Raw genomic sequence first — 25,890 nt, 5'->3', positions numbered from 1 at the left:
AACTGGTCAGCCTAACACTAGTAGTCGGATGGGTATTCAGGGGGCATCTCTAAGATGCCCTCTGGGTGCTTTTTACAATAAATTCCACACTGGCATCAGTGTGCAGTTATTGTGCTGAGAAGTTTGATACCAAACTTCCCAGATTTCAGTGTAGCCTTTATGGAACTGTGGGGTTCGTTTTTTTGACAAACTCCCAGACCATATACTCTTATGGCTACCCTGCACTTACAATGTCTAAGGTTTTGCTTAGACGCTGTAGGGGCATACACATATGCCCTCACCTGTGGTATAGTGCACCTTGCCTTAGGGCTGTGAGGCCTGCTAGAGGGGTGACTTACCTATGACACAGGCAGTGTGAGGTTGGCATGGCACTCTGAGGGGAGTGCCATGTCGATTTAGTCTTTTTCTCCCCACCAGCACACACAAGCTGTGAGGCGGTGTGCATGTGCTGAGTGAGGGGTCCCCAGGGTGGCATAAGACCTGCTGCAGCCCTTAGAGACCTTCCCTGGATCAGGGCTCTTGGTACCAGTTACAAGGGACTTATCTGAGTGCCAGGGTTGTGCCAATTGTGGAAACATAGGTACAGTTTAGGGAAAGAATGCTGGTGCTGGGGCCTGGTTGGCAGGGTCCCAGCACACTTTCAATCAAAACTTAGCATCAGCAAAGGCAAAAAGTCAGATGGTAACCATGCCAAGGAGGCATTTCCTTACATATTCCAACACTTCTTGGCAGTTCTCATTAGGACATTATTGTCATCCCCTGGGGCATCTGGGTCAGTTTGCATGAGCCACCTTAACATCCTAGCAGGGGGAGTGGGTGGGGGGGGGGGGGGGGGTAGAGGGTTGTCAATCTCGATAACTATGTCCTAAATCGTTCTGGTTGCACGATGCCAGTCAAGGCTTGGGCCATTGAACTTGGGCAGATGAGAAGTAGTGGTCATAATTTGGTGCTCCCAGCCCCTCCCCCTTGTCAATGGTATGTATATTTGTCTATTGCTACCCATCTCCGGCTCTTACCCCATATCAACGCTATCAACACAGAGCTCATTTCAGTGAACACTGTGCGTGGGGGTAAGGCTGGGACGACTGAGAAAAAGTACAGGATCCTGGAAAGTACTAGCATTTTGGAAATAGCAATTCTACCCATCGGGCAAAACTACAGCGAGGATCTTGCATCTGTTCTGGCCTTGCCGATAGTTGCGTTTATAAGGTCCCTTTCCGAATGATATATTCTAACCCCCAAGTATTTAATAGTGTTGCAGGCCCATATCAAAGAAGTGGACAGTAATCTTTCCTGTAGCTCTTTGGATAACAGTGCTAGAGGAAATAAGCAAGATTTCTTCCAGTTTACACGCAGGCCAGACGCCCTCCCAAACTGTTGTAGGAGAGACATCAGTTGGTCCAGTACTCTGCCTTCATTGCATAGATATGCAAGTGTGACATCAGCGTATTACCATATTATGTGCCACCTATCTCCCACCAGCGGCCCCAGTCAAGTGCGTGTGCCTGGAGGGCGATGGCCAGGGGTTCCATCACTAGCGTGAAAAGCAGTGGCAAGAGGGGGCATCCCTGACGGGTTCCGCGCCTGATGTCAAATTTTTCCGATATGAGGTTACCGGACTTCACTCTCACTAGTGGGGCATTGTGCAGGAGGGCGATCCATTTAGGGATACAGGATACTATGCCCATTCTCCCCAGTACAGTAATTAGATATTCCCAGCACAAGGTATTAAAAGCTTTTTCTATATCTAGCAAGGCTACCCAGGCCTTGTCCCCCTTATTTTTCGCCCAGCTCAGAAGTAGAAACAGCCACACAGGTTCATAAACATGTTCCTACCTGGAATGAATCCGTTCTGATCCGGGTGAATCATGTTGCTAATTATGGGTATCAATCTACTTATTAGTACTCAACTATTTTAAAGTCTGTATTAAGCAAGGATGGTGGGCAGTAAGACCCCATCAGTAATGGATCTCTACCTGTTTGGGTATCATTACCAACGTTGCCCGCGCAAGGATTTGGGTAGAATTCCCTCAGCATATGCTGTGTTATATGTTACCAGCAATTGGGGGCCCAATAACCTTTGATATGTGGCATAGAATGCGATCCGCCACCCGTCGGTTCCAGGTGTTTTCCCTCGTGCCATTTGTTTGATTGCCTCTTCTATTTCTGAGATCTGCAAATTAGATTCTAGAGTAATTGGGCATTTGCTGCTATGCGCGGTATGTCGATGCCAGTCAGAAATGACCTAATGTGATCGCCCTCAGGTTCCTCTGGGGCGGAATATTATTTGGAATAGTATAAATAGAAGCAGAGTGAACAGACACTTGTGTGTTGAGTAGTTGTCCAGCCCCATCTTGTACAGCAGTGATTGGGACGCGTGCAGCATCCGATCTCAGTAACCAAGCACGTAGCATGCTGGCCTTATCACCCTCCGAGTGCTTCTGTGTTTGATATTCCTTATAATCTAATTTGTTAAGCCTATCCAGGGCTTCCTTATATGCCAACGCGAGCTTGTGCCAAGAGGGCTGCATCCGACTCGTCTGCTGGTAAGAGTTTTTCGTATTTCCGCAGTTCTGATTCTAGCTCTTGGAGTTCACTGCGCAGTGTAAGCCGGACGCCATATGTCGTTTTTATTGCGTGTCCCCTGAGCCCTACCTTAAACGCATCCCACTCAATCCCTGTGTCCATAGTCGAGCCCTTATTTATCTCAAAGTAAGGGACAATGTGCTCCCTAAAGGAGTCCTTGAATGCACCACCTTGTAGGGCTGATGCTGGGAGTCTCCACTTGGGTATACACTGGGGAGGGTTCGGTTCCACGTTATCCATATTCGCCCTAGGTATTCTGCGTTTCTAATCTTCGTCAGTGCCTCCGAGTTACAGTAAAAGAGGTCTGTTCTTGTGTGTAGGTCGTGTAACCCAGAGTAATAGGGGGTATTCACAGGTAGTAGGGAATAGGGCCCTTGAGGGAGCCGAAAGTTGGTTATGTGTCACCCATCTACATAAATGTTGTGTAAGAGTTACGGACTGGACCCCGGATACTGGTGGGCGCAACCAGTCTAGTTCTATGTCCGGGATGCAGTTGTAGTTTCCTACCCAGTAGCATCATGCCAGTATGTTACATAGGAGTGCTGGTGTGAGCGTTTGTAAGAATGTGGCCTGGTTGGAGTTGGAGGCGTAGAAGGAGACTATTGAGATTGGTGCACTGTCTAAACTCCCTTCCAGAATTACGTATCTTCCTTCGGGGTCCACCCGAGTGTGTAGTAGTTCTAACCGCACCCCTGGCGCTACCCAAATGAAAGCCCCCCTGGCATATCTGGAGTACGTGGCCCCCCCAGTGTGCCCCGCCAACGTTTGCAGATCTGGGGCAGTGAGGTGGGCCTCCTACAGCCGTGTCACATGTATTTTACATCTTCTAAGTACTGGTATACTTGGTATCTTTTAACAAATCCCGCCAACCCTCAGACGGTCCAAGTTAAGAAAGAGTATTGGTACAGTTGCATATCCATTTGTTGATTTCACAGGTACCACTTAATGTATCACTAGGTCATGCAAAGGCAGTTCCTTGTGTCTGCCAGACCCTCGTCCATCTCCAGTCCATTCCCCTACAATCACACACCCAAACATTGACAATAAAAGGTGAATAAATTGGATAAATAGAAAAAAATAAAAAAGATCCCTCTGCCACATTTCAAATGTGGCACCAAACTCCCCATCCAAGGCTGCTGCGTCAACAGGCGATCAGCCAATAGCACTATGATGCGCACAAGTAATATAATTAACAACTGATCAACTTTGATTACACCTTTTGTGTGTTATCCTCAAAGCTCTTGCATAATAGCATCCAGCCCTCATAATGCAAACTTATGTCCCACCTCGTATTATGTACGTATTTAAGTGGTGCCCCTCCGATTGCATCCTCATTGTCGCTATTTAGTAAAGTACTTGCACCTACTCATCTACTAATTCAGTCAAACCTTATATCATCTCATCCAATATCTGCGGAGTCACCCGCGGGCCGCCACCCAGCAGTGCATCAGGGCCCTGTCAGTGCCCAGCTCCTCATCATCCAAGTGCTCCTGTTCAGGTGAAAGCGGAGACATTGGTGAGGCTTGCTGTTCCACCTCTGCCAACACATGGGCCCTTTCCCTAGCCAGGCCTGTCTGCATGCTCTGCCAGCGCAGGCCCCGGTTCCCACGTTTCAGATCCCTGGGCACCAGAGGTGGTGCCTCCGTTGTTCCATGAGATATGCCTCTGTTTTCCATCCATGCCTCCTCTGGCGTGTTGCAGAATGTGGTGGCTCCCTCGTCCAGGATTCGTAGTGTTCCCGGGAACTGCGATACATACTTTATTTTGGGTTCTCGTAGGGTGCGTTTGACTAATAAGAAAGAGGATCACTTAAGCTGCACCTCTAGGGTGTAATCTGGGTAGATGTGCACCTGTGAGTCCTGCACTGTCCTGCACTGTCCATGGACTCCTTGTGTGGGATACTTGTAATATAGGATGTCTAACTCTGTAATTGAATAGGTGGACCACCACAGGGCGCAGCGGGGCTCCCACGGGTGTGCGCGGTCCCCCCAGAACCCTATGGTCTCTCTTCACCGAGAAGAACACTGAATGTTTGCCCTGAAGTACTGTTTCTTAGAGCCATTCTTCAATGTACAAGTCCATGTTGAGGCTCTCCACTCACTCCGGGAGACCCACTATACATATATTATTGCGGCAGGATCTACCTTCTAGGTCTCCTGCATGCTGTCGGAATTGAGCCACCTCTCTCTGTAAGGCCCTGTTGTGGGTGGTGGCTTTTGAAATCACGGGGTCTAATGAAGCCATTATAGATTCCGTAGCCTCAATACGTTCTTTGTTTCTTGTGTCCTTCCCACATGTGGCCCATATCTATTCATAGAGCGTCGATCTTGGATCCCAATGTTGTTTTAATATCAAGTATCACGTTTAGGATCTCATCAAACCTTTGAGACTACTCCGCTAAAGTCATTGCCAGGCGATCTGGTGGAGAGTGCATGTTGTCTCCAGTCACGCGACAGCTCTGCATCCCATGGCCATCCGTCTGTTTATCCTGCTTAGTGCGTCCCATCTCTGTTCCAGTGTTAGCGGTATAACGGTTGATTCCACAGCGCCTAAGTAGTCATGGGCACTGAGATCTTGCTGATTATATAGCACCTCAACGGTACGTGTTGTCCCACTAGTCCGGGGTATAGGAGGGTGTACTGGGAAGTATTTCTAGGTGGTCTGCAGGCGCTATGGAGCTCCCAGGCTGCTGCTGCCGCTCGCCGAGGCCTTCTGGTTGCGCTCCACTTGTTGCACGGGGGTGCCAATCGGGTGGCCCACAAGGGGTTAAGGTTTCTAGAGGATATCCTCCCCTACTCTTGGCTGTAATTCAGGAGGTACCCTGCCTTGTGTGCCACCATCATTGCCCCCCCCCCTCCTCCTTCAACCTCCTTACTTTTTATCTGTGTGTTATGGTCCTTATAATCCACCTCGCCCGCTCGAGCCTTTTCCAGCCTACAGCCTTTTGTGAGCTCCCCGCTCCGTGCTCCTTGTCCAGTTCCGCTGTGTCTCGCACTGCTATTCAGGGCCTGTCTCATTATTCCAGGGCCATGGGAAGGGGCTGTGCTAACTGCCCCGCACCATGCTCATAGTTTTCTATTGCAGGCCATTACTGTTCTCTGTCCATGCCGCACCCTTTCCTGGGTCCCGGTGGATCCGCCATGCCCCGCTGTGGCCGCCGCCTCAAACATCAGCCAGCGTTAGGCGCGTAATGCAGACAGGCCTAGCGTGCCCGCCCCTGGGCACAGAGCGGGAGCTCCAGTCAAGCAGCGCCCGTAGCCACGCCCGCACCACAGGCCGCAGCGGCGCTCCTTAGTTCTCGCGCCGGTCCAGCTCACCACGTCCAGTAGTGGGGGCTCCCCCTCCAAGTAAGTTAGGGGTCCGAGTGGGGCAGTGCAAACAGTATAATTGCAGGGCTTGGAGCGGAGCCGGTTTTCAAGCGTCCGCTTCGGTTGCCATCTTGGCCACGTTGATGTTGATTTTTAATTGGATTACTGAATATTGCCTTTTTATTTGGGTTTAGTTTACACTGTTTCGCCTATGTCTATCACTGCAACATTTCAGCAGGCATACACATGCTTGAATCACTCGTGGTTTTAATTTTTCACTCGTGCGAGGATGTATTATTTATGCGCCTTTTATGGCTGCAGTGACTGTAATTTAAGTATGGGTATGTGCCGAGAAACCGAACAAATATTTTTGATTTCATTGTTATAGATGGGAATAATGTTTTCCTCTGTTAATAATGCCCTGAGGTTTCTTTTACAGAACTTATTTTGTCTAAATATCCCTGGTTACAATGCAGTACGAACACCCCTAGGAAAGCCTGTGGTCTGAGATACTTCTCGGGTGTTTCGATTCCGAGTGCTTGCAGCTTCACTTCTTTGATCAATGTGTACACATTTTGAGCCTGACCTAAAGAGGAACCTATAGATTAAGATAGGTTGTAAGTCGTTTATGCATTCTCATTAAAAAATAAATCCTCTTGGAGATGCACTGGACCAAATCTTTTTTAAACACTCGAGAATTTGTATTGTTTGGCAGTTGCTTGATCTGCACTCCGAATTGTTGCTAATGCACCTCAAGTTGAACCTTTACAAAAACAGTGGGGAAAAAAACTCTAATTCCGAACTGCTTCATGTACATATCGCAATGTGAGTGTGCACATGATCTCTCCTTAGATTGCAATGTATCCCCATATTGATTAAATTAAGTTACTTTGCTTAGAAATGTATTAAACAAAGTCACTTAAACATAAATGTAACCGACACGCGCTAAGGGAGACTGACACAGAGTAAGGGATGATGCAAGCCTCAAATAATCCTTCATCACTCCTGAGGTGGTACCCATTTAACAATAGGGACCTGTATGCCGGGAGACACGTTATCTTCCATGCCAACTTCTTTGTCTCCGCACATGCAGAAACTCATCATTGGCGGACAATACGGAGGACACATGCTCAAAACCGGGTGTTATTCTCTGTGTGTTGCACCCAACACTTCTCCTCATCACCAGAAGAAGCTGAAGATGCATGCTAACTACAGACACTCTATTGCCCACAAGGCATGTATTCACCACTAGTAGATTATACTTGTACTCAACACTAGAGGTAGTTGTGCGTCTCTATAACTCTACTTCACTCCATTCATTTCACTGAAGACGTTATCCTGGTCCCCTTTTGAGGCAAGCACTCATTGCCAGAAGAAAGCATTGAGCAGGTTCCCGAAACCCAACAGTGAGAATACATCACACTGCAGGCTGGACGCAAGCTTTGAATTAACAAGTGGGCAAGACACATGACACCCACAAGACAGACTGCAGGTACCTGACAAATCCACAGCGTGTACTCAACATCAGTAGAAACAGAAGACGAGTGCCATTCACCACAATATACTAAGCCCAAGAGCACCCACTCACCAGGAGAGATGATGGAGGATAAAAGTACCACCCAGTCACCTACTCATGACTCGGAAAACGCCAGGACAGGTGCCCCTGCAGAGAAAAATATTCACTATTAAAAGTGAAAAGATGTGGGGGGCAGATGGCACTGGAACATTTCACCACTAAGCATGTAGTGATTGTTTTTCCTCTCCCCTCCCACTAATTAACCAGATGCACAGGTTCCTAGACTTCATCCAGATAATGCCTCTCTTAGGGTCTGTAGGCATCAGCAGAGATGGGGGAAGGACTGGTGCTAGTCAACATACTAGTGACCAACTACTGCAATAGTCCTAAACCAATCTTTAACATTCACCAGCATGTCGACACTGTCCACAACATTCCACCTCTGCATTTCTCAGAAACTGCAAGCACTAAAAATAAATATTACGGGGGTACGGGCCAACTGAGCTGCCTGGCCTTGGAGTGTACAAGGGGTAATACCCATGGGATGTTAGATTAAGTACAAAGGGTAAAATGCTCGGAGGCATCCCTGTCAAATGGAGGCATGAGTACTTAATAAAGTCAGTAATAATCGAACCTTCGAAATCATATTACTTTTCCGATTGCTATAAATCGTGCAAATTTAGCTTTTTTTTCACTTGTAACGCATACCTTCCAAAAACACAACACCACACAAACACAGCATACCATCGTTTTGGTCGCACAATTCCTCTTTGAGAACACAAGCACATTTAGAAAAACAATTGTAAAGTAAGACCCCAGGACTTCTGCAAGTGTAATAGCTGTAGTAATTTTATTAAAGTTTCTCTACTATTTCCAAACGATTTTCACAGTGAATTTACAGACAGAATTGAACATAAGGAGGAGGAGAAACAAATTCCAGGCATTGACAGTAATCTCACTTGCAATCAGTTGTGTTGGTTCGCTTAAAGTTTAAATGGTATAAGCTTCTCTGCATTGAAGTATTTCGACAGTCTCCATTTGAAAAATGGCGGCATCCTCTGGTCCTTACCCCCTGCACACATTTTGTGTTTCTTATAAAGTTCTTAACATTAGTGCAAGGTAAAATGTATTGTTGAAAATCTTCAAAATCGTCCACTCATCCTAGGGTCGCACTGAGAAGAGAGGAGAATATCAGCGTCCAGGACTGGTCTCCTAGAAAGCGGAGGTTTGTGCCTTCCTAATGTCCGGTAAAAATGGGTATTTGTTCATGAAAAGGGAAATGTATTGAAAGACTACAGAGTTGGGTGTAAACATAGTATAACACCATAGATGTGTGAGAGAGTTCTCTCGAAGAGCATGTGTATTCTCCACCACCAACCCAAGTGATGAAAGTGAGAGGTCCCCAAGAAGTGCCTGGGACAGGAAAGGAGATTACATTTTGGATAAACCAGACAGAAAGGAGAAAGTCCCTCAATGATAAAGAAAGAGTAGCACCTAGAATTCGGAAGAGAAAAATAGTGAGGGAAAACAGCAAAAAAACATTAGTGCAAAAGAGCCGAGGATATAAAGGGAAAGTGGGTGGTGTAGAGTGGGGGTAAAAACCTTAACCATAGGGTGGAAGAGACTCCAAAGAGGCTAGAGTATTGCACTGCAACATGTTTAAAGCTCTTACTATCCCTATACAAGGCGCTGAAACGCTTGCCTACCGGAGTGGCACGCTACATCATGTACGGCATGTGGTTAGAAGGATGCGGTCTTTGTTATGATCCAATGTGGGAAGTGTTTCCATGTCGTACGTGATGACCACAGAGGTGTGGTTACCATGTTATGGGATGCAGCATGTAGAAGTGCGTTGGATGATGAAGTTCAAGAGACGGTCGTGTATGTTTTTTTGTTTGTTTTCTGTGTGCTGGTAGCTTTGAACAGCTCTGCAGGCCCCTTTATGGTATGATACAGTCTGCTCAGCTAGTTATTGTACTGGGTTGTCCAATCTGAGATTTTGTGTATAGTTGTGGCCCAGAGCTAGAATGGCTGGAAGAGAGAAGGGGAGAGATCCCTTGGAATGTGCATTTTTATTATCAACCTATATCAGAGTGTCTTTGAAAGATGTGAAAGGGGAGGGAGAAACAATAGGATGGACACCTAATCCCTGAGCCAGCTTCTCCAGGCTGCCCACGAGTTGAGGGTGGGAGACGTGTTGTCAGACCAAAAAAAGCCCCTAGACCAGTATACCTAAAGTACAGCCTGGGAACCGCATTTGGCCCTCCTGACTTACTTGCAGTTAAAGAAAAAAGTAACTAGGATGTCCTGCAGAGCTCAACTTTAGAAACACATTTTTTTTTAAGATATCTTGCAGCAAACATATGAAAATACAAGAAAGTCTCTTCAAAATTCAAAAAGTGTGTTTTATTTCACTTTAGTAAATCAGATTATGAGTGCATTGATAAGTATTTCTAAAAGCGATAGTCTTCAAACATGAACTTAGAAATATTAATGCTTTCCACACACTCTGACAATCCCAATAGTGAACTAAGAGGCAAATAAGTTGTTATATGCACCCTTTTAGTGGCCTGGGTTGCTACTAAACAAGAATAACATTATAGTTTATTGACTCAAACACTACACAGGAAAACATTTTGTGTAGCGCACATCCTGAAGTTATGTATTTCGAGGTCCTCCATGTGTGATAAGGACAGAGGGAAAGTGAAATAAAACAATTGCCTAGTATCACACAATTTGGTCAAATGGGGAAGCTGAGATTGATGAGAGATTTTCCGGTTCCTGCTTGTGTAACTCAATGAAGCCTCTAGATGTACATGCTTCTTTCTCCCTTTACCGCTCTCCCACCTCCTTACCCCTACCCTCCACAGCGGCCCTTGGTTACACCACAGACCAAACTTCTTGGCTTTTGGGAGAATGTCTGGGAGTACCCATGCCCTAGACAGTGAGGCAGCAAGGGAGGGAGTTTGGGCATTCCTAGAAAGGACAGAAGAATGCATCATTTAGCAAAGTTAAGGGGAAGGCTCGGGAGGTGAGCGAGACGACTTACTCCCTGCCCTTGGCAAAGAAAAGTGTTTCAAAAGACTGGGTTAAAGAAGAACAGAGCTATTCCGAGTTATAATAGGTTGGGATTAGGGCTCTCAGACATTCACATTCTGAAGGATTTTAGATGTCAAGAGAGTCAGGAGATTAGTATTTTCCGTTGGTAGAAATGTTGAGGAGGGGGAATAGGAGTCACGTTGGAGAGATGGGGGGTCAAAGAGGCGCAGGGAAGCGACGATTTAAAGGTTTGGCGAACTTAAAGCTGTGAAGGAGTTAAAGCTGCGAAGGTGTAAAGAGTTGCCAAGGTGTACAGCGCTGTGGAGGAGTAAGAACCTTTATGTGATTTTGGGCTGTGATGGAGACATGTCAGAGGTTAGATCGTCTATGATGCAGAACTGCCTGGGATCCGTGCTGCCCCGTCATTGAAGAGCTGTCAGGGAATATAGCCATAAACTGAACTGTGCTTTGAGAAGGTAAAACTAATGTAAGGAGTGGAGGGGTCAGGGGAAGAGCCCTAGAGATTAGACCTCGGATGCATCAGGACACCGAGTAGAAAAGCTCCAATTGAGCTGTCCCATGCTGTTATTTCCATTCAGAGCTCTGACACGAGAGCTTGCCGCACTGTCCTTTCCTCGCAGAGCTCTGACACGAGAGCTCCCCGCACTGTCCTTTCTTCGCAGAGCTCTGGCACGAGAGCTTCCGAGAGCTCCCTGCACTGTCCTTTCCTCCCCGCAGAGCTCTGACACGAGAGCTCCCCGCACTGTCCTTTCCTCCCCGCACTGTCCTTTCCTCGCAGAGCTCTGACACGAGAGCTCCCCGCACTGCCCTTTCCTCGCAGAGCTCTGACACGAGAGCTCCCCGCACTGTCCTTTGCTCCCCGCACTGTCCTTTCCTCGAAGAGCTCCGACACGAAAGCTCCCCGCACTGTCCTTTCCTCGCAGAGCTCTGACACGAGAGCTCCCCGCACTGGCTTCTCGCAGAGCAGACACGAGAGCTCCCCGCACTGTCCTTTCCTCGCAGAGCTCTGACAGAAGAGTGTCCAGCACTGCCCTTTGCACGCAGGACCATGAAGTTAAGACTGATGTAAGACAGGGTTCTGGGGTATGAGCTCCAAGGGGCAGTGCTCAGCCTCTGGCGCGAGAATTCTCCGCACTGTCCTCCGCGTGCGGATCACGTCATGAACGCTTCCTGTATATCCCCCCCACGCCGATTACTGTCACTAGAGCTCCCAGCCTGTAGCGTAGCCAGTGCGTCGCGGCGCTGGTGAAAGGAGGGAACGCCCGACCTGCTCAATGAATTATAAAACACATCAATATTCAGAGCAGAGTGAGCCCCCCTCATGCCACTAGGTCCCGGTGCCACTGCACTAACGGAAGGCGCGCCCCAATTCCCATCAGTGTCCTTTGCGCGCAGAGATCTGGCTGGAGAGCTCCCCCCCCCCCCCACACTAGGACAGTGTTCCATCCACAACTCACGAGAGCTCCGCGCACTGTCCGTTCTATACAGAGCTCTGCCATGGGAGGTGCCCGCACTGCCTTTTACACACACACAAGGCCATGACGGTAAGACACCTGCACTGTCCTTTCCACCTCAGGAGAGGCTTTGAGGCGTGAGCTCCTCACACTGCCCCTTCCTTGCAGAGCTCTGCCAAGAGCTCCCCGCACTGCCTTTTACACACACAAGGCCATGGCGCTAAGACACCTGCACTGTCCTTTCCACCCCAGGAGAGACTCTGAGGCGCGAGCTCCCCACACTGCCCCTTCCTTGCAGAGCTCTGACAAGAGCTCCCCGCACTGCCTTTTACACACACACAGGGCCATGACGCTAAGACACCCGCACTGTCCTTTCCACCCCAGGAGTGGCTTCGAGGCGTGAGCTCCTCACACTGCCCCTTCCTTGCAGAGCTCTGCCAAGAGCTCCCCGCACTGCCTTTTACACACACAAGGCCATGGCGCTAAGACACCCGCACTGTCCTTTCCACCCCAGGAGTGGCTTCGAGGCGTGAGCTCCTCACACTGCCCCTTCCTTGCAGAGCTCTGCCAAGAGCTCCCCGCACTGCCTTTTACACACACAAGGCCATGGCGCTAAGACACCTGCACTGTCCTTTCCACCCCAGGAGAGGCTCTGAGGCGCGAGCTCCCCGCACTGCCCCTTCCTTGCAGAGCACTGCCATGGGAGCTGCCCGCACTGCCCTCTGCACGAAGCCCTTTAGCCGGTGCGTCCTCCGGCAGAGCGCGGGAAGCATCGCTGCTGCTCAGGGGGAGGGGACGGGGGCGCACACGACTCAAGGTGAGGCTGATCCTGCGATGGTGACGAATGGAATCGTAAACAGCAGTGGAGCGAGGTGCTGACACTCCGTTTACGCAAGGTGAAGATGCCCATCGCCAGCAGACAGGGCATGTGCCAGGGAGAGAGGACGGCAGAGGGATGTGTCAGGCGCCCGCTGTCAACGAAACCCGAGTGTCCACAGGCCCTGCAGCAAAACACGGCTATCGTAGGTGCTGGCGGGAGGGCAAGAGAAAGGGGCTAAATACAATTTGAAACAGGTGATAAATCAAGAAATGCCCGTTCGATCTTCTACCTTAAAATGCAGACCGCTCAACAGTAGTGCAAGACCTCCCCCAGGGTCACCTTGAGGATATTTAATGTCAGCACCATGGCTAGCCATACAGCCTCATCCCACCTAACCTAAAAGAGTTCTCTAATGCTACGACAGCGAGCCGTGCTGACACCCAATTCCGGCTGGCTATATAACATTTACCACAGCTAGCCACTCCAGACTGGTCTTAACCACCGGGCGTATCTTGATAGGCGTTACCACAGCTAGCCATAGCAGGGGTGGGCGTCCTAGAGAAAACTACTGCTATGCATCGAGAGCACCTCGAGGGTCGTTTTGGATGCGATGCTAGTGTTAAACCACAAACAGTCCTAAGAGACCCCCAGAAGGGCAGCGACCAGAAGACACTCCTCTAGGCTGGCCTTTATAAAATAAACATGAGTCACCAGTGTGCAGTGAGAACAATAGTATTGGCTCTGGGCAAAGAAAGGGTCACTTGCCTGTACCCGCCATAGAGCTTTGGTATTTTTCATATATTCTCGCTCTTGAAGTATTGTGTGTTGTAAGACTGTGATTCCTCAGTAAAAATAATTTACCTAGCAGTGCACACATGCTACTTTTAACCCAGTCACCTCATTGTGTGGCCCAAACTGTAGACAATGAGATGGAGACATACAGAGCTCGACATCCTCTTACTGAGAATCAATTGATCAGAATTCCCAAGCCGGTTATGCACGCCTTGAAAAGCAGTCCTCTGTCTGCAGAGCCTTCAAATGAAGACGGTACTGTATCTTTAATCGCCTCAGATGGGACTTGGAAATTAACTCTGTGGAAATGACCTAACTGGATCATGTCTTAAACATAGAAGCCTGATTTTCCCCGATGAAGGGCTGTTGTGGGAGGAGGGATGGCCAACATGCTGATTCATGTTAGTTGGGCCTGGTCCTGACTTCTGTTGGACGAGGCTCCTCTACTCTTTCTGTGAGAACTTATGCTATACTGTCACTACGTGTTATCTTGTGGATAGGATTGTCTCCGTTGGTAGAACCCATATGAGTGAATAAAAAGTAAGTCAGGAAGGCTCATAGTGCTCTTTTGACCATATTTCTGGTGCCTGTACGATGAGTGTTGTTGGCGCTGGAGGATGTGGAACCACCTTGTTTTACCTAGGGCTTTTATGGCTTCATGACCAGCTTACTAAATGGTATTGGAAATAGAATTGCATATCCCGAATTGCTGACTGCACACCTCAGTGGCAAATGAAGTAGTGTGCAAGATGTTCCAGTAATCATCTGACATAAACCACTGATGGAGGCCTTCAAAGAAGCTTTGATGAGGGCTGAGGATGTAAATTCACCTGACTTTTGAACAACATTGGCTTCGGCATGGTGTTCATCAGACAGCATTTAGAAGAACAAAGATGTTTAACCCCAACGTTGTCTGTCATACCTGGACAGAAAAGGAGAGGCACTTGCTACCTTGACAGAAGTTGCCTTACAGGCACCAATCCTCCACCCTATGGTCAACCCTCATGATCTGGGCCGAGGGCACATCTGTCAGACTGAAAGATTGCCGCTAGCCTGCGGCAAAGGTATTGGATTCATACTGCACTTGATTAACCCTGGCACACAGAAGAAGTGCCTGGGGACCTAAAATCATTCCTGGTCGGGCTAGGAAAGGGACACCAGGGCTGGAATTCTCATATGCCAAGCCTTCCACCCAGAGGTGATCCAACTGTGGTAAAGATATGATGGATTTCCTGGACTTACCTTAAAAGTTAAAAAGAAAGCATGTCTCTTCAACTGCATACAGCGGTTCATCACTTTTCTGGGGCTTTCATTTGAAAAAGGTTGTAAACACTAGTGATGTCATCTGGTGGAGAGTCTTGCAGGCTAGTTCTGCAACAGCATTATTGAGAACCTCATATGCAACCCACTCTCAGGCCTGGTCACTGTGCGAAGGCTCCTCTGGATCATTATCATCATCATCATGTAGTCTGTATTGCCACAATGAATCTCAGGAACCAGATACTTGACGGAGGGTCTTGAAGCAGGTTACTGAGGAAGAACAGGGGAGAGGCAGGGGTAGCTGGAAAAGGCGGATGCTGCTTTTATGGAACTAGAGGTTGTGCAGAATGCACAGAAGAAGCAGGTGGTGGGTGCAGAGGATGAACTTGCTGTGATGCAGAGGGAACACAGAAGCAGAAAACGAGGGTGACCTGGTACCAGTTATACGTTGTATGGCAGAGACACATACGGACCTAGTGGTAGAAAGCAGTCACAGCTTTCAATATGTGCTTTGGTAGATAAAGAAAGTTCACGTGAAGGAGTGGAAATAGCAGCTATTAATGAAATAGCACAGACCATAGCAATAACTTTCCTATTTATGCTAAGACTCGCCAAGCATGAGACAAATGCTCAGATTCTGTGTGCTTGAGCTACAGCATAATCATGTTGGCTGTCATCTATGTCTTCTCCTTGCTGTATGCTTTGTGTCAGCGTTGTCACCAGTACGGTCATTGATCATGAGATCACTGATAGTGAGATGTTGTAGGGTGTCATCAATGTTGGGACTGTGGCTGCGGACAAAGTAGTTATGGTGATTATGACTGCAGACAAAGCAGCTGACCAGGGTGCCACAAACATGGAGATTAATGAGATGAAGTGACAGAGGGAATAACAAAGATGATTCCTTTGTTAAATGTTAAATAGTCTGTCAAAGAGCAGCAGTTATCGGTAAAGAACCCTTTGCTAAGATGACCACAGATATAGAAACATTTGGCGCCTTCGCAAGTATGGACAAAGGAGCCACCAATCAGGTGTCGGAAGAACTAGGTGTTTTGTACCCACCCGATGTCTGCTCTTCCACAAGCATAGGTTTTTGAAGAATGGGTCGAAAGTGTCTTTAAGCAAGAGGTTAAGACCAGATACTAGGAGCCGACAAGCTTCGGCTTCGATTTATTAGCCCTGAGAAAATGGCTAGGGCAACACTTTCTATGGATTGATTCCTCCTCTGAAGGAGGCAGCGTTTAAAGCAAAGAGTAGAGAGGCCTCTCTTTGTCTGTCAAACTCTTGCTGATTGAACGTCTGAAACAGAATGCATTTCTACATTGAATGCCCAGGTTGATGAAAGTGGCAAATGCACTTCATGCAAGGGTTGCCGGGCTGGATATTCCTCGCACCAGATCAGTTACAAGTCTTGTAAAAGGACTTTCTCTTTGATGGTGCGTCAGGCATGAGGAGAAAAGTGATTCCTATCCCAGGGCTCAGCCATCCAATCACAAAAGGAAATAAAAAAAGCATAGCTGTGAGGACGCCTTTCCATTCTCTAGTCGAATGGTGAAAAATAGGAGGAACTGATCATCAAGGGGTAAGTGAGGCTCTTAGGCACTCATTACGACTCTCAAGACCACTAACGACGTGGCCGCCACCAGATGACCACCAGAGCTGGCGGTCTTCAGACTGCCATATTACGAGTGCTGAGGGATTTTCACCAGAAATTAGTCGGAAATACATCAGCAGTCATGCTTTCTTGTTGTCGGCGCTGAAGAGGCGGTCCCACTGCAGGCAATGCCACGTCACGTCAAAAGGAGGCCTCACGCAGTATTATTACGACCAGTAATACAGCGTGGTGGTGTCCTGATTGCGGGGCTCTGCCGGCGGTAGATGTGCCGGGATCCGTCCCGGACAACCTCGTCAGACGAGGTAAGTTTATCGTCCAATAGGGAAGGTGGTGGGGGTGTTGAGTGGGTGTGTGTGTGGTGTGTGTGTGTTCGACTGCGGGGGAGGTGCAGGGGGTTGAATGCATGTGTGTGTGTGTGAGTGCATGATTGAATGCGGGGCTTAGTCGAGGTGCGTGAATGAGTTATGATGGGGGAGTTATGCGTGCGTGCAGCGGTGTATGTGTGAGTGTGAATGGGCTTGTATGTCGAGTTTGCGTGGGTGCAGGGGGGGGTGTTTGTGTGCATGTAGGAGTGTTTTTGGTGCATTCTTGAAGGTATGTTGAAGTGTGTGCGCGCAAGTGTGCCCTGGTGACAGGAATGCTTATTCTTGTGGCCAGGATGCAAGACCTCCAACATTTTGCTGGCGGTGCGACCGCCAGGAAAATGTTGGCGGTCTCCCGCCTTGTAATACCGCTGGCAGTATTGCGTGGTCCACCGCGCTGGATGTACTCATCTCCAGCACAGCAGACCACAGAAAAGCGGCGGGACGGGCGGGGATTCGGCAGAAGCCAATCCACCGACCTCGTAATATGGCTGTCTTCACCACTGGCCCGTTGGCGGGGAGACCACTACCACGGCCCTGGCGGTCTTCGGTCCGCCAGGGTCATAATAAGGGCCTAAGTGTTTGCACCTCGCAAATAATAACTATGGAGGATTCCCTGCCTGATGATGGGGAGTACTTTAACCATGTCAAACTACTAATAGTCAGTCCTGGAAAGTAAGGTAGTAAGCAGTTATTTTTGAGCCGGACAGGACTGAGGCTCTTTTAAGGCAATGGTAGGTACAGACCTGGGGCAACAACATGCGGGTGGCATAGTCACCCCGCACACAGAATTTTGCACCGGATAGGACTGAGGCTGTATTAAGGCAACAGTAGGTGGCCACCTAGGGAAGCAGAAGCATGCGGGTGGCATAGTCATCCTACACACACACAGTTAGTACCAACGAGTCTACTAGCACCAATGAGAGCTCCTTTAACAGCTAGAAGCCACCACCAGCAGCCACAATCCTGGAACTCTCGAAGGCTGCTTAGTGGGGATAAATGTTTAAACTTTTCACGAGTAAGTGTGGCTATTTTTTCCTCTCATTTGCAGCTGGAGTCAAGCTCTCTGTGCATGTGAAGGAGCCTGCTGTAAAAGGTGTGCAAGTTCAACCGCCTTCTGGCTACTGTGACTGACCCTTTCTTAACTCTTTCCAATACGACTACACCACGTATTCCCAGAAACGGCTTTTGCGTCAGAACCCCTCCCTCACCCCCGTATTGTCAAAACGTAGGCACAGCCCTGCGCTGCTTCACTAAGATAACAGCTGTTTAACATGTTCTCAAAATCTGACCAACACGAATGTCTAGAGCAGGAGTCCACAAGTAAACCTGCTTCCAAACTGCACTACTTCATTTTCTTAATCAGAGTAAGATGTAGAAGACTTAGGTGGCACTTACTAGCTGCTCTCGCGGGACGGCTGGCTCGCCGGCATTCTGAAAGAAAAGAGAGGGAATGCTGAAAAAAATAGGCTGCTGGTGCCATCTGCTGGTCAAACAAAGCACATTACATTCGGAAAACAGCATTGAGTTGAAAACATGAACGTTCACCCACCGCAGTCAAGCAATTTAGAGTTAGGTCAGCTGCAAGCCCGCTGCGATCTGCTAAAATAGAAGCGCACTACCAGAACTTTGTTATATTTAATGTTAAAAAATAAACTGACAATCACTTTTCATGTTAGAGCGTTTCACTAGGCACTGGTGTAGGCCAAAGAGTAACGGCCCCAGTGTCAGTATTTGCTATTGTCTTTTCTCCTCACTGACCACGGGGTCGAAAGGACTGTCGCTTGTAATAGATTTATTTGCACGATCATTTAAAATCAGAACATCCACAACGTGATCCCATAGGTTAATAAAGGCCGTACATATCATGCCGTTCCTGGCTGAAGTAACACAATCCATAGCGGGTTATACATTAGCTACAAGGTAATTTCAGAGAGTTTCAAAGCGATTCTTCTGCTAGGTGTGAAAAGAATGTATTCACCGGGCATACGTGCTAGTTACCGAAAGGTTCAGACTAGTCCTTCATTTATTGAACGGGAGTCATAACGAGGTCTAAAACTTCTTCATCGAACGGCGGTTTTCAGAACAAGCACTGGCAACACCAATAGGTTTCGCCTATGCAAGAGCTAATGGCTTTGCCAGTGTGTTTTAGCCCTCTCCAGCATGGCTACTTACTGTTCAGCATGGCTAAAAGTTTGTGGCATACAGGAGAGTCGCTTGGAGTGTCGTAGAGCGGAATGGCGAAGAGTGGGTAAGAGTGTCAGAGGGGAATGTCTTAGGGTGGAGTGGAGGGGCAAAGTGTTGTGTACAGGAGTGGCATGGCGTAGAAGGCAGTGTCAGAAAGTGTTGCAGAGTATAGTGGTGTAGTGTGTAGTGGCATTGAGTTCAGTGGCATAAAATGCAGCGTGGTAGAATGCAGTAGCATGGGTTAAAGTGGTGCATAGTTGAGTGCAGAGTACAGTGGTGCAGCAGTGGCACGGAGTGGAGTGGCAGAATGGAGCGGGGCAGAGCAGAATGGGGCAAAGCGGCATACAGTAGAGTGATGCAGAGGGCAGTGGTGCAGGGTAAAGTCAAGTGGCATAGAATGCAGTGGCGCAGAGTGGTACAGAATAGAGTACAGTGCCATAAAGTGTAGTGGCATAGACAGCAGTGGCGCAGAGTGGTACAGAGTAGAGTACAGTGCCATAAAGTGTAGTGGCATAGAGAGCAGTGGTGTAGAGTGGAGTAGTGCAGAGTATACAAACCAGAAAGCCAATGGTAATCAACGGGCGGAATGCATTCCTAGGTCAACTTTCTGAAAGTCCCAAAGATGTCCTTAGCAAGCTGTCTGGTAGGCTGCCACCTAAAAAGCACTTCAACCTCAAAATGACCTAAAATCCTTTGAAAACATTTATACATTGCCAGAGCCGTGCCTACCACTAGCTTGACTTGAATACATAGGAAATGAATAACATTTATTTTTAGATACTTTGTAAGCAATGTAGGTAGCTGGATTACCTGCCCCATTGTGCACCATTCAATAGTATTGTTGCCACTTGAGTGTCCAGAGTTCTAAGCAATACCAGGACCACAAAGTGCAACCAGTGCAGAAAAGAGGTGAGGATAGTATTGGAGGCATAAAAAAGTGATTTAAAAAACAAAGTGAATTAGAATACATCTGCGGCGCATTCAAATACTTGAGAAACTGTGCTACCAAATGAGTTGCCTCCACTTCAAGCAATATTCAATTGCATTGTTACAAGGCTGAATGCCCAGGGCTCTAAAATTGTCTGCAGGCAGATTTTCCTGAGGGGTAACAACCTCTTACATGTACACACTATGTGGCTTAATGACTCAAGCAGGAGGCTGCACAGTTTGTAGTTGCAGTTCTTCCTGCCACTTAATCTTCCATACTAATAGTGTTTCAGGGCTATGAACCCAAATCTTAGCCGCATCAACTGCTGCTTCTGGTCCCTGGACAAGTATTGTTTTAAATAAATAGGCAGTATCTTCTGGGCTTACAGCTGAACTACCACATTTCCATGCAATGTTATGTTGAGATCATTGATGTCCTAATCTGCTGAGATAATTTTTGCTTGTTTCGACAACATTCTTGATATTTGAATAGAAGATTGGCCCTCAAATGTATTGAACCTCTAGTGAAATTCAAGAGAAGTTTAAGGCATCCACCTGGCGCCCTCTTTAGTTTGACATAATAGGCAAGCAACATGGCCTTCAGGGACAGATGTATCCTTGTGAGATTCAATTTTAAATACGTTTGCGAGTGACTTTTGCATACTGGTAGGTGGAATCTACCACCTTACGTTTACGTTGGGCTTTAGCCATCCAGGTGTCCTGTTTGACTTTCAAGGCAATTGCTCCAAAAGCAAGTGCTGACAACCTTATGTAAAGCAGTTATTTCCAGAAAGGCTGGGTTTTTATATAATCTTTGGAAAGCTTAAATCAAGGATGGGGATGAACACTTAAGGGCTTTTATAGGTTGTGTGGATCAACAGTTTTCATCCAGCCATACTCCTTAGTATTTTTAGACAGTCACCGTCTTCAATTTTAACTTACTCAAAAAACAAGTGCAACTTTTACATAATCTACGCCCAAAAATCACTAACCTGGTTTGGGATAGTTTAATTAAAATTTGATTTGTCTCACAGTAACAGCTAGTGCCTCAAGCAATCTCTGCAGGCCAATGGGCGTCTTATCTTTCAGAACGGTAACATCCTTGTATTGCAGTACTTGGATTTTTTGGCCTCATGATAATGGAGAGAACAATCTGTTTCGGATCAGCTATATAGAAACAGAAAAGGAGCTAAAATACAATCTTGTACAGCCCCTTGTTGGTGAAGATCTTATCTGACATGGCCCATTTTGTGGTAATCTTTATCTTGACCCATGTATCATAGTACAAGGTAATAATGGCATTTAATGAGGGTGACGGAATTCCACACGTATCCAGCTTGGACCACAGCCTTCGTTGGTTGATGCGTTGATGAAGTCAATAAATGCAGCATATAATGATTTTTCCCCTGTTGCCATAGTATTGTCAGTCAATGTGCTTAAGCTCAGGAGGTTATCCTTGATGTTACAACCCTTTTATACCCCCCTCATCTGAAAATACACGATTAGCTGACTTTATAGGCCTGGTTTTCCAATTCCTGACTTAAAATTAAAGTGAAACACTTCCTTTCCACATTTAATAGGGCAATCAATCAAAAGTTCTCTGGCATTTTGAAATCTCTCTTTTTCTGGATGAGTATTGGTAACGACCCCCTCCAACTGTCTGGGATGTGACTTGAGGTGAGAAATTACTTGAACAAGGGACTAGTCTGGATCTGGGTCAATCTCGCAGGCGCTTTTTTCAGAAGGGATGTGGGAAGGTTATTTGGGCCAGGAACCCCACTTGGCTGGGTTAATCTAATGGATTTTTCAACTTGCATGAGATTTTGCTACAAGAAATATCATGGGTCAAGGGGCATGGCGTCTTCTTCTCTGGGGCAGCCGTATTGGTGGTTAGGCTATTATCCACAAAGATTTTCTATTAATTTTTCCCCAGCAATCTGGGGATATGTTGATTGTGACTAATGGAGGTTTCGTAGCCAATGTGCGATTACTTGCAATGTTTTACAAAGGTTTATGTAGTTTCTTTAATTCACCTGTGGTAACGGTGATCAAGTAGCTGAGGCTTCCTCAAGAAGTTCTCCAAGGCTCTGGGCATCAATTTAATATAATAAAGACTAGCACTAACATTTGGTTCTATTTTGCTACCAAATGTTTTAACTGGATATCTACTGTAAAATCACCCACCCAGATTATGAGTGAGTGCACAATTTTACCTCATACGGTTTCACCACATGAGATTTTTACACCAGTAGTTTTATCACATAGGAGGTTATCACATGCAGTTTTTTCACACATAGAAAAGCCAGGCTATTACGTCCTCAAGGGCCAACAACTGAACAAGATTTGCCCTTGAAGGCACCCCCAACTAGAAGCAGATGAAAAGTTGCACAAATCAAGCAGAATTTATCCAAATACCAAACTCCCCAATCAGCACACATCACAAAAATGTGATGCAACACTACACATTTGAAACAAAAAAAAAAACATTTTTATCAATGAGTAACAGTACCACAAAAAAAAAAAATCACAATAATGAACATCTGAACACCGATCACACAATGAGAGTCCTATTAACCACAAATGAATATAAATGCATTCTTCACAACCCCTCTCAAGCACCAACATGGCAGCAGCTGTTGTCGTGTTGTACATTTCCCTGTGCTTCATCAGATCTTAATATTTATACAAAATGCCATGCTGCTGGAATAACTGTACCAGACTGCACAGCGAGTTAGATCAATATCAGTCCCTAATCACACAAGAAAGCAAAGGATTCCCAGCTCAAAACCTCAAACGTACCACAGTCTCCTGACAATTTAACACACAGCTTACGGTAACAGATATGAAACAATTATTGTGACTACCACTGAAGACTGCCTATCAATAAAGGCTGCTAATCAGACTGTCATGCCATTCTTGTCCTACTTCTTACAGGGCTTCATTTTTTCAGCAATCTGACTGTCCAGCATACAGTGGGCCTGGCACAATGTTTGGCATAGCCCAGTGCTACAAAAATACTGTCGCAGCTAATGAATTCTTCCTGAATTTAGTTGCTTTCCACATAATTTCCAACGGAGTGGACAATACAGTGAAGACAAATGTAGGTCAATAGACGTTACTTTAAATGTGCCTGGGGTATGGATCGCTCTAATAAAACACTGGCTGCGTCTAGTGCCAGGGGAAAGGTGTAATGCAGGTGGACAATGCAGCATACCATCCCTGAACAGATGGACTGCGGAGCTGAGCTTTCCTTAAGCCCTGCTGTTCCAGGCTGCCTGTTTACCCTTACCACTCCAACACTCGGAGGAAGCACTGCATACTGCGTACACCATGCAGGCATGCTCTTGCTCAGGACGTTGCTACTTGGCAGTACTAAATATGAACTCCAGCCCTACCATACACCTATCGATTCTGATATAAAGATATGACCACCGGAGAAGGGAAAAACGTCCAGGGTGCTGTCAAGCAACGCAACATCGTTATGACAAACTCCCCTGTTTGCATCTGAAGAAACCTGCTGCCCTGCGTCTCCCTCCCCCTTCCCCAAAATGTCCTCAAAAATCTTCCTACAATGAATGATTATGAGACATAGGCTCTGAGGTCAAGGTATGCCCTTTTTTCTGACTGGTTTCTGACCTTTCCACCCTGGCTAAGAGGAGTGTATGTGCACACTCAAGTTGCTGCTAGAGGCCTGAATGATTATACGGATTTCACCACCTGACCCGGGGATTCCGAGATGTAGCTAGAAGGGGTCACCGTGAGTATAGAACCCTGATACATCTTCATAGGACGACCAGTTCTGAGGATATCTGCCTTGAACTGCTGTCCTCAACTCACCAAGTACGGAGTCTCCATCTTGATCTTTACAAGCCAGTGCCAGCAGACCTTTGTGAGCTTTGTCATGAGAACACTGTCACCGCCACAGGTGGTTCTCTGAATACAGGCTTATGAACTTCAGGTATCCCCGTATACTGAAAATGGAAACGGCTATTATCCACAAAGGACTTAGACCTCTATCCGTAGGTACCAGACACCCTCCAAAACCACTTTCAAGAAAAGCTGCTAGTGTTGGCCAAGGACTAGATGAGCACTTCTTTGGGAAGAGTACTAATGTTGTATTTCTGGTGAGGAGGATCCCATTGATTCTGTTTTTATTTGTTGATCTTTACTTTATGTACAGGTTCGTATTCTTGTATGTTTTGAATCAACTGTATTTTATAAAGTAAAGCACTGACTGGACAATCAGTTACTAAGAACATTTATGTGTTCTTCTATTTTCTAAGGGTCTAAACATGCATTGCCTCCTTGAGAAAGCCTTAAGCTGATCAGCTATGTTACCACTAAGTAGTTAAGTGCTAAACAGAGGTACTTGGTTTAAATATGTGATGTAACTCGTACCTTCTTCGTGAAATGCCAGTGCTCAAATCATGATTTAAAAAATTAAATCACAAATGTTATCAAATGCACGCCCACCTAAAGGTGTTTTCTCAGCATCTCTGATTACAGGTTCCCATTAGTGCTTGCAGGGGACATTCAGTGATGCCACAACCAATGCCCCTTACCCAAGCATCAGCTATTTTTAGAAAGTTGTTATACAAAGAGCCCACTGCAAGACATGGAACACAGTAAAGCATGCTTTTGTGGCGCTTCCTGCCTGTACCACAATAGGCGAGGATTTAGGTAAAAACCAGATAGTGTGTGTCGCACAGTACTAATCTGCTGCATACCACGCAACATTGCGGTGCAGCAACATGTACCAATGCGTGAGGAGGAGAGGACACAAAGACAAATGATGATGATGCGAAGGCAGCAGAAGTGGGACACGTTGCACATCGAAATGGAGCCGATGCTGTGGTCATCAGACACATCATTTAGAAGTATAGCCTACATAACAATAATGTACCTGACTAGGAAGTATAGTACAAAATTATGCTGATTCAAAATCTGAAAGTGTTTGTGACTGTTTCCTGCAACATCCCGTGCCCTAACAGTTCCACTCTACCCACACACTAACCCCAAAAGACTCACCCCATGGCTGAACTATCCTACCCCACCTAAAGCCCCACACCTCAGTGTCCTAGCTGCCCTACCATACCCCACCAGTAACTAAAACACCCCACTTCCCAGAATTCTGTTTCACACCAACTGTTACTGTCTGATAGGTGGTTACCCTCATGTGGAGGGAAACTGGACAGCATGGGCTGATCACCCCTTGGGATGACTGTGTAGGTAGAGTATAGGAGAGGGACGGTGGATGGTACTGAGTTGTCTCGGGTAGCAATCTCTATAATCTGTAGAACAGTCAGTTCATGCCTTAGGAGCTTGGACACACTACTGAAAATTTCAACTGTAGGACATGCCCCTGTGTAGGAAAATGCCTCTGATGGCATGGTTACCCCCTAACTTTTTGCCTTTTGTTAATGCTAGTTATGATTGAAAGTGTGCTGGGACCCTGCTAGCCAGGCCCCAGCACCAGTGTTCTTTCCCTAAACTGTACCTTTGTCTCCACAACTGGCACAGCCCTGGCACACAGATAAGTCCCTTGTAAATGGTACCCCTGGTACCAAGGGCCCTGTGGCCAGGGAAGGTATATAAGGGCTGCAGCATGTATTATGCCACTCTGGGGACCCCACACTCAGCACATGCACACTGCCTCACAGCTTGTGTGTGCTGGTGGGGAGAAAAAGACTAAGTCGACATGGCACTCCCCTCAGAGTGCCATGCCCACAACCCACTGCCTGTGGCATTAGTAAGTCACCCCTCTAGCAGGCCTTACAGCTCTAAGGCAGGGTGCACTATACCACATGTGAGGGCATAGTTGCATGAGCAGTATGCCCCTTCAGTGTCTACGCCAAATCTTAGACATTGTAAGTGCAGGGTAGCCATAAAGAGTATATGGTCTGGGAGTTCGTCAAACACAAACTCCACAGTTCCATAATGGCTACACAGAATACTGGGAAGTTTGGTATCAAACTTGTCAGCACAATAAATCCACACTGATGC

At 47.0% G+C, this 25,890-nt stretch overlaps 1 protein-coding gene across 1 annotated transcript in view; it reads right to left on the bottom strand.

The window, feature by feature from the left end:
• The window catches only part of PEX14 (peroxisomal biogenesis factor 14), a 419,725-nt gene that overhangs the window by 331,574 nt on the left and 62,261 nt on the right, over positions 1–25,890 (bottom strand). Inside the window, exon 2 of the mRNA XM_069241206.1 lies at positions 18,172–18,207. Within this exon, the coding sequence (XP_069097307.1) occupies positions 18,172–18,207 (36 nt within the window). The remainder of the gene's footprint in view (positions 1–18,171; positions 18,208–25,890) is intronic.

This window comes from Pleurodeles waltl, chromosome 6, assembly GCF_031143425.1.
Source record: "Pleurodeles waltl isolate 20211129_DDA chromosome 6, aPleWal1.hap1.20221129, whole genome shotgun sequence".
Lineage (NCBI taxonomy): Eukaryota > Metazoa > Chordata > Amphibia > Caudata > Salamandridae > Pleurodeles > Pleurodeles waltl.
This window is presented reverse-complemented; position numbering and strand designations above follow the sequence as displayed.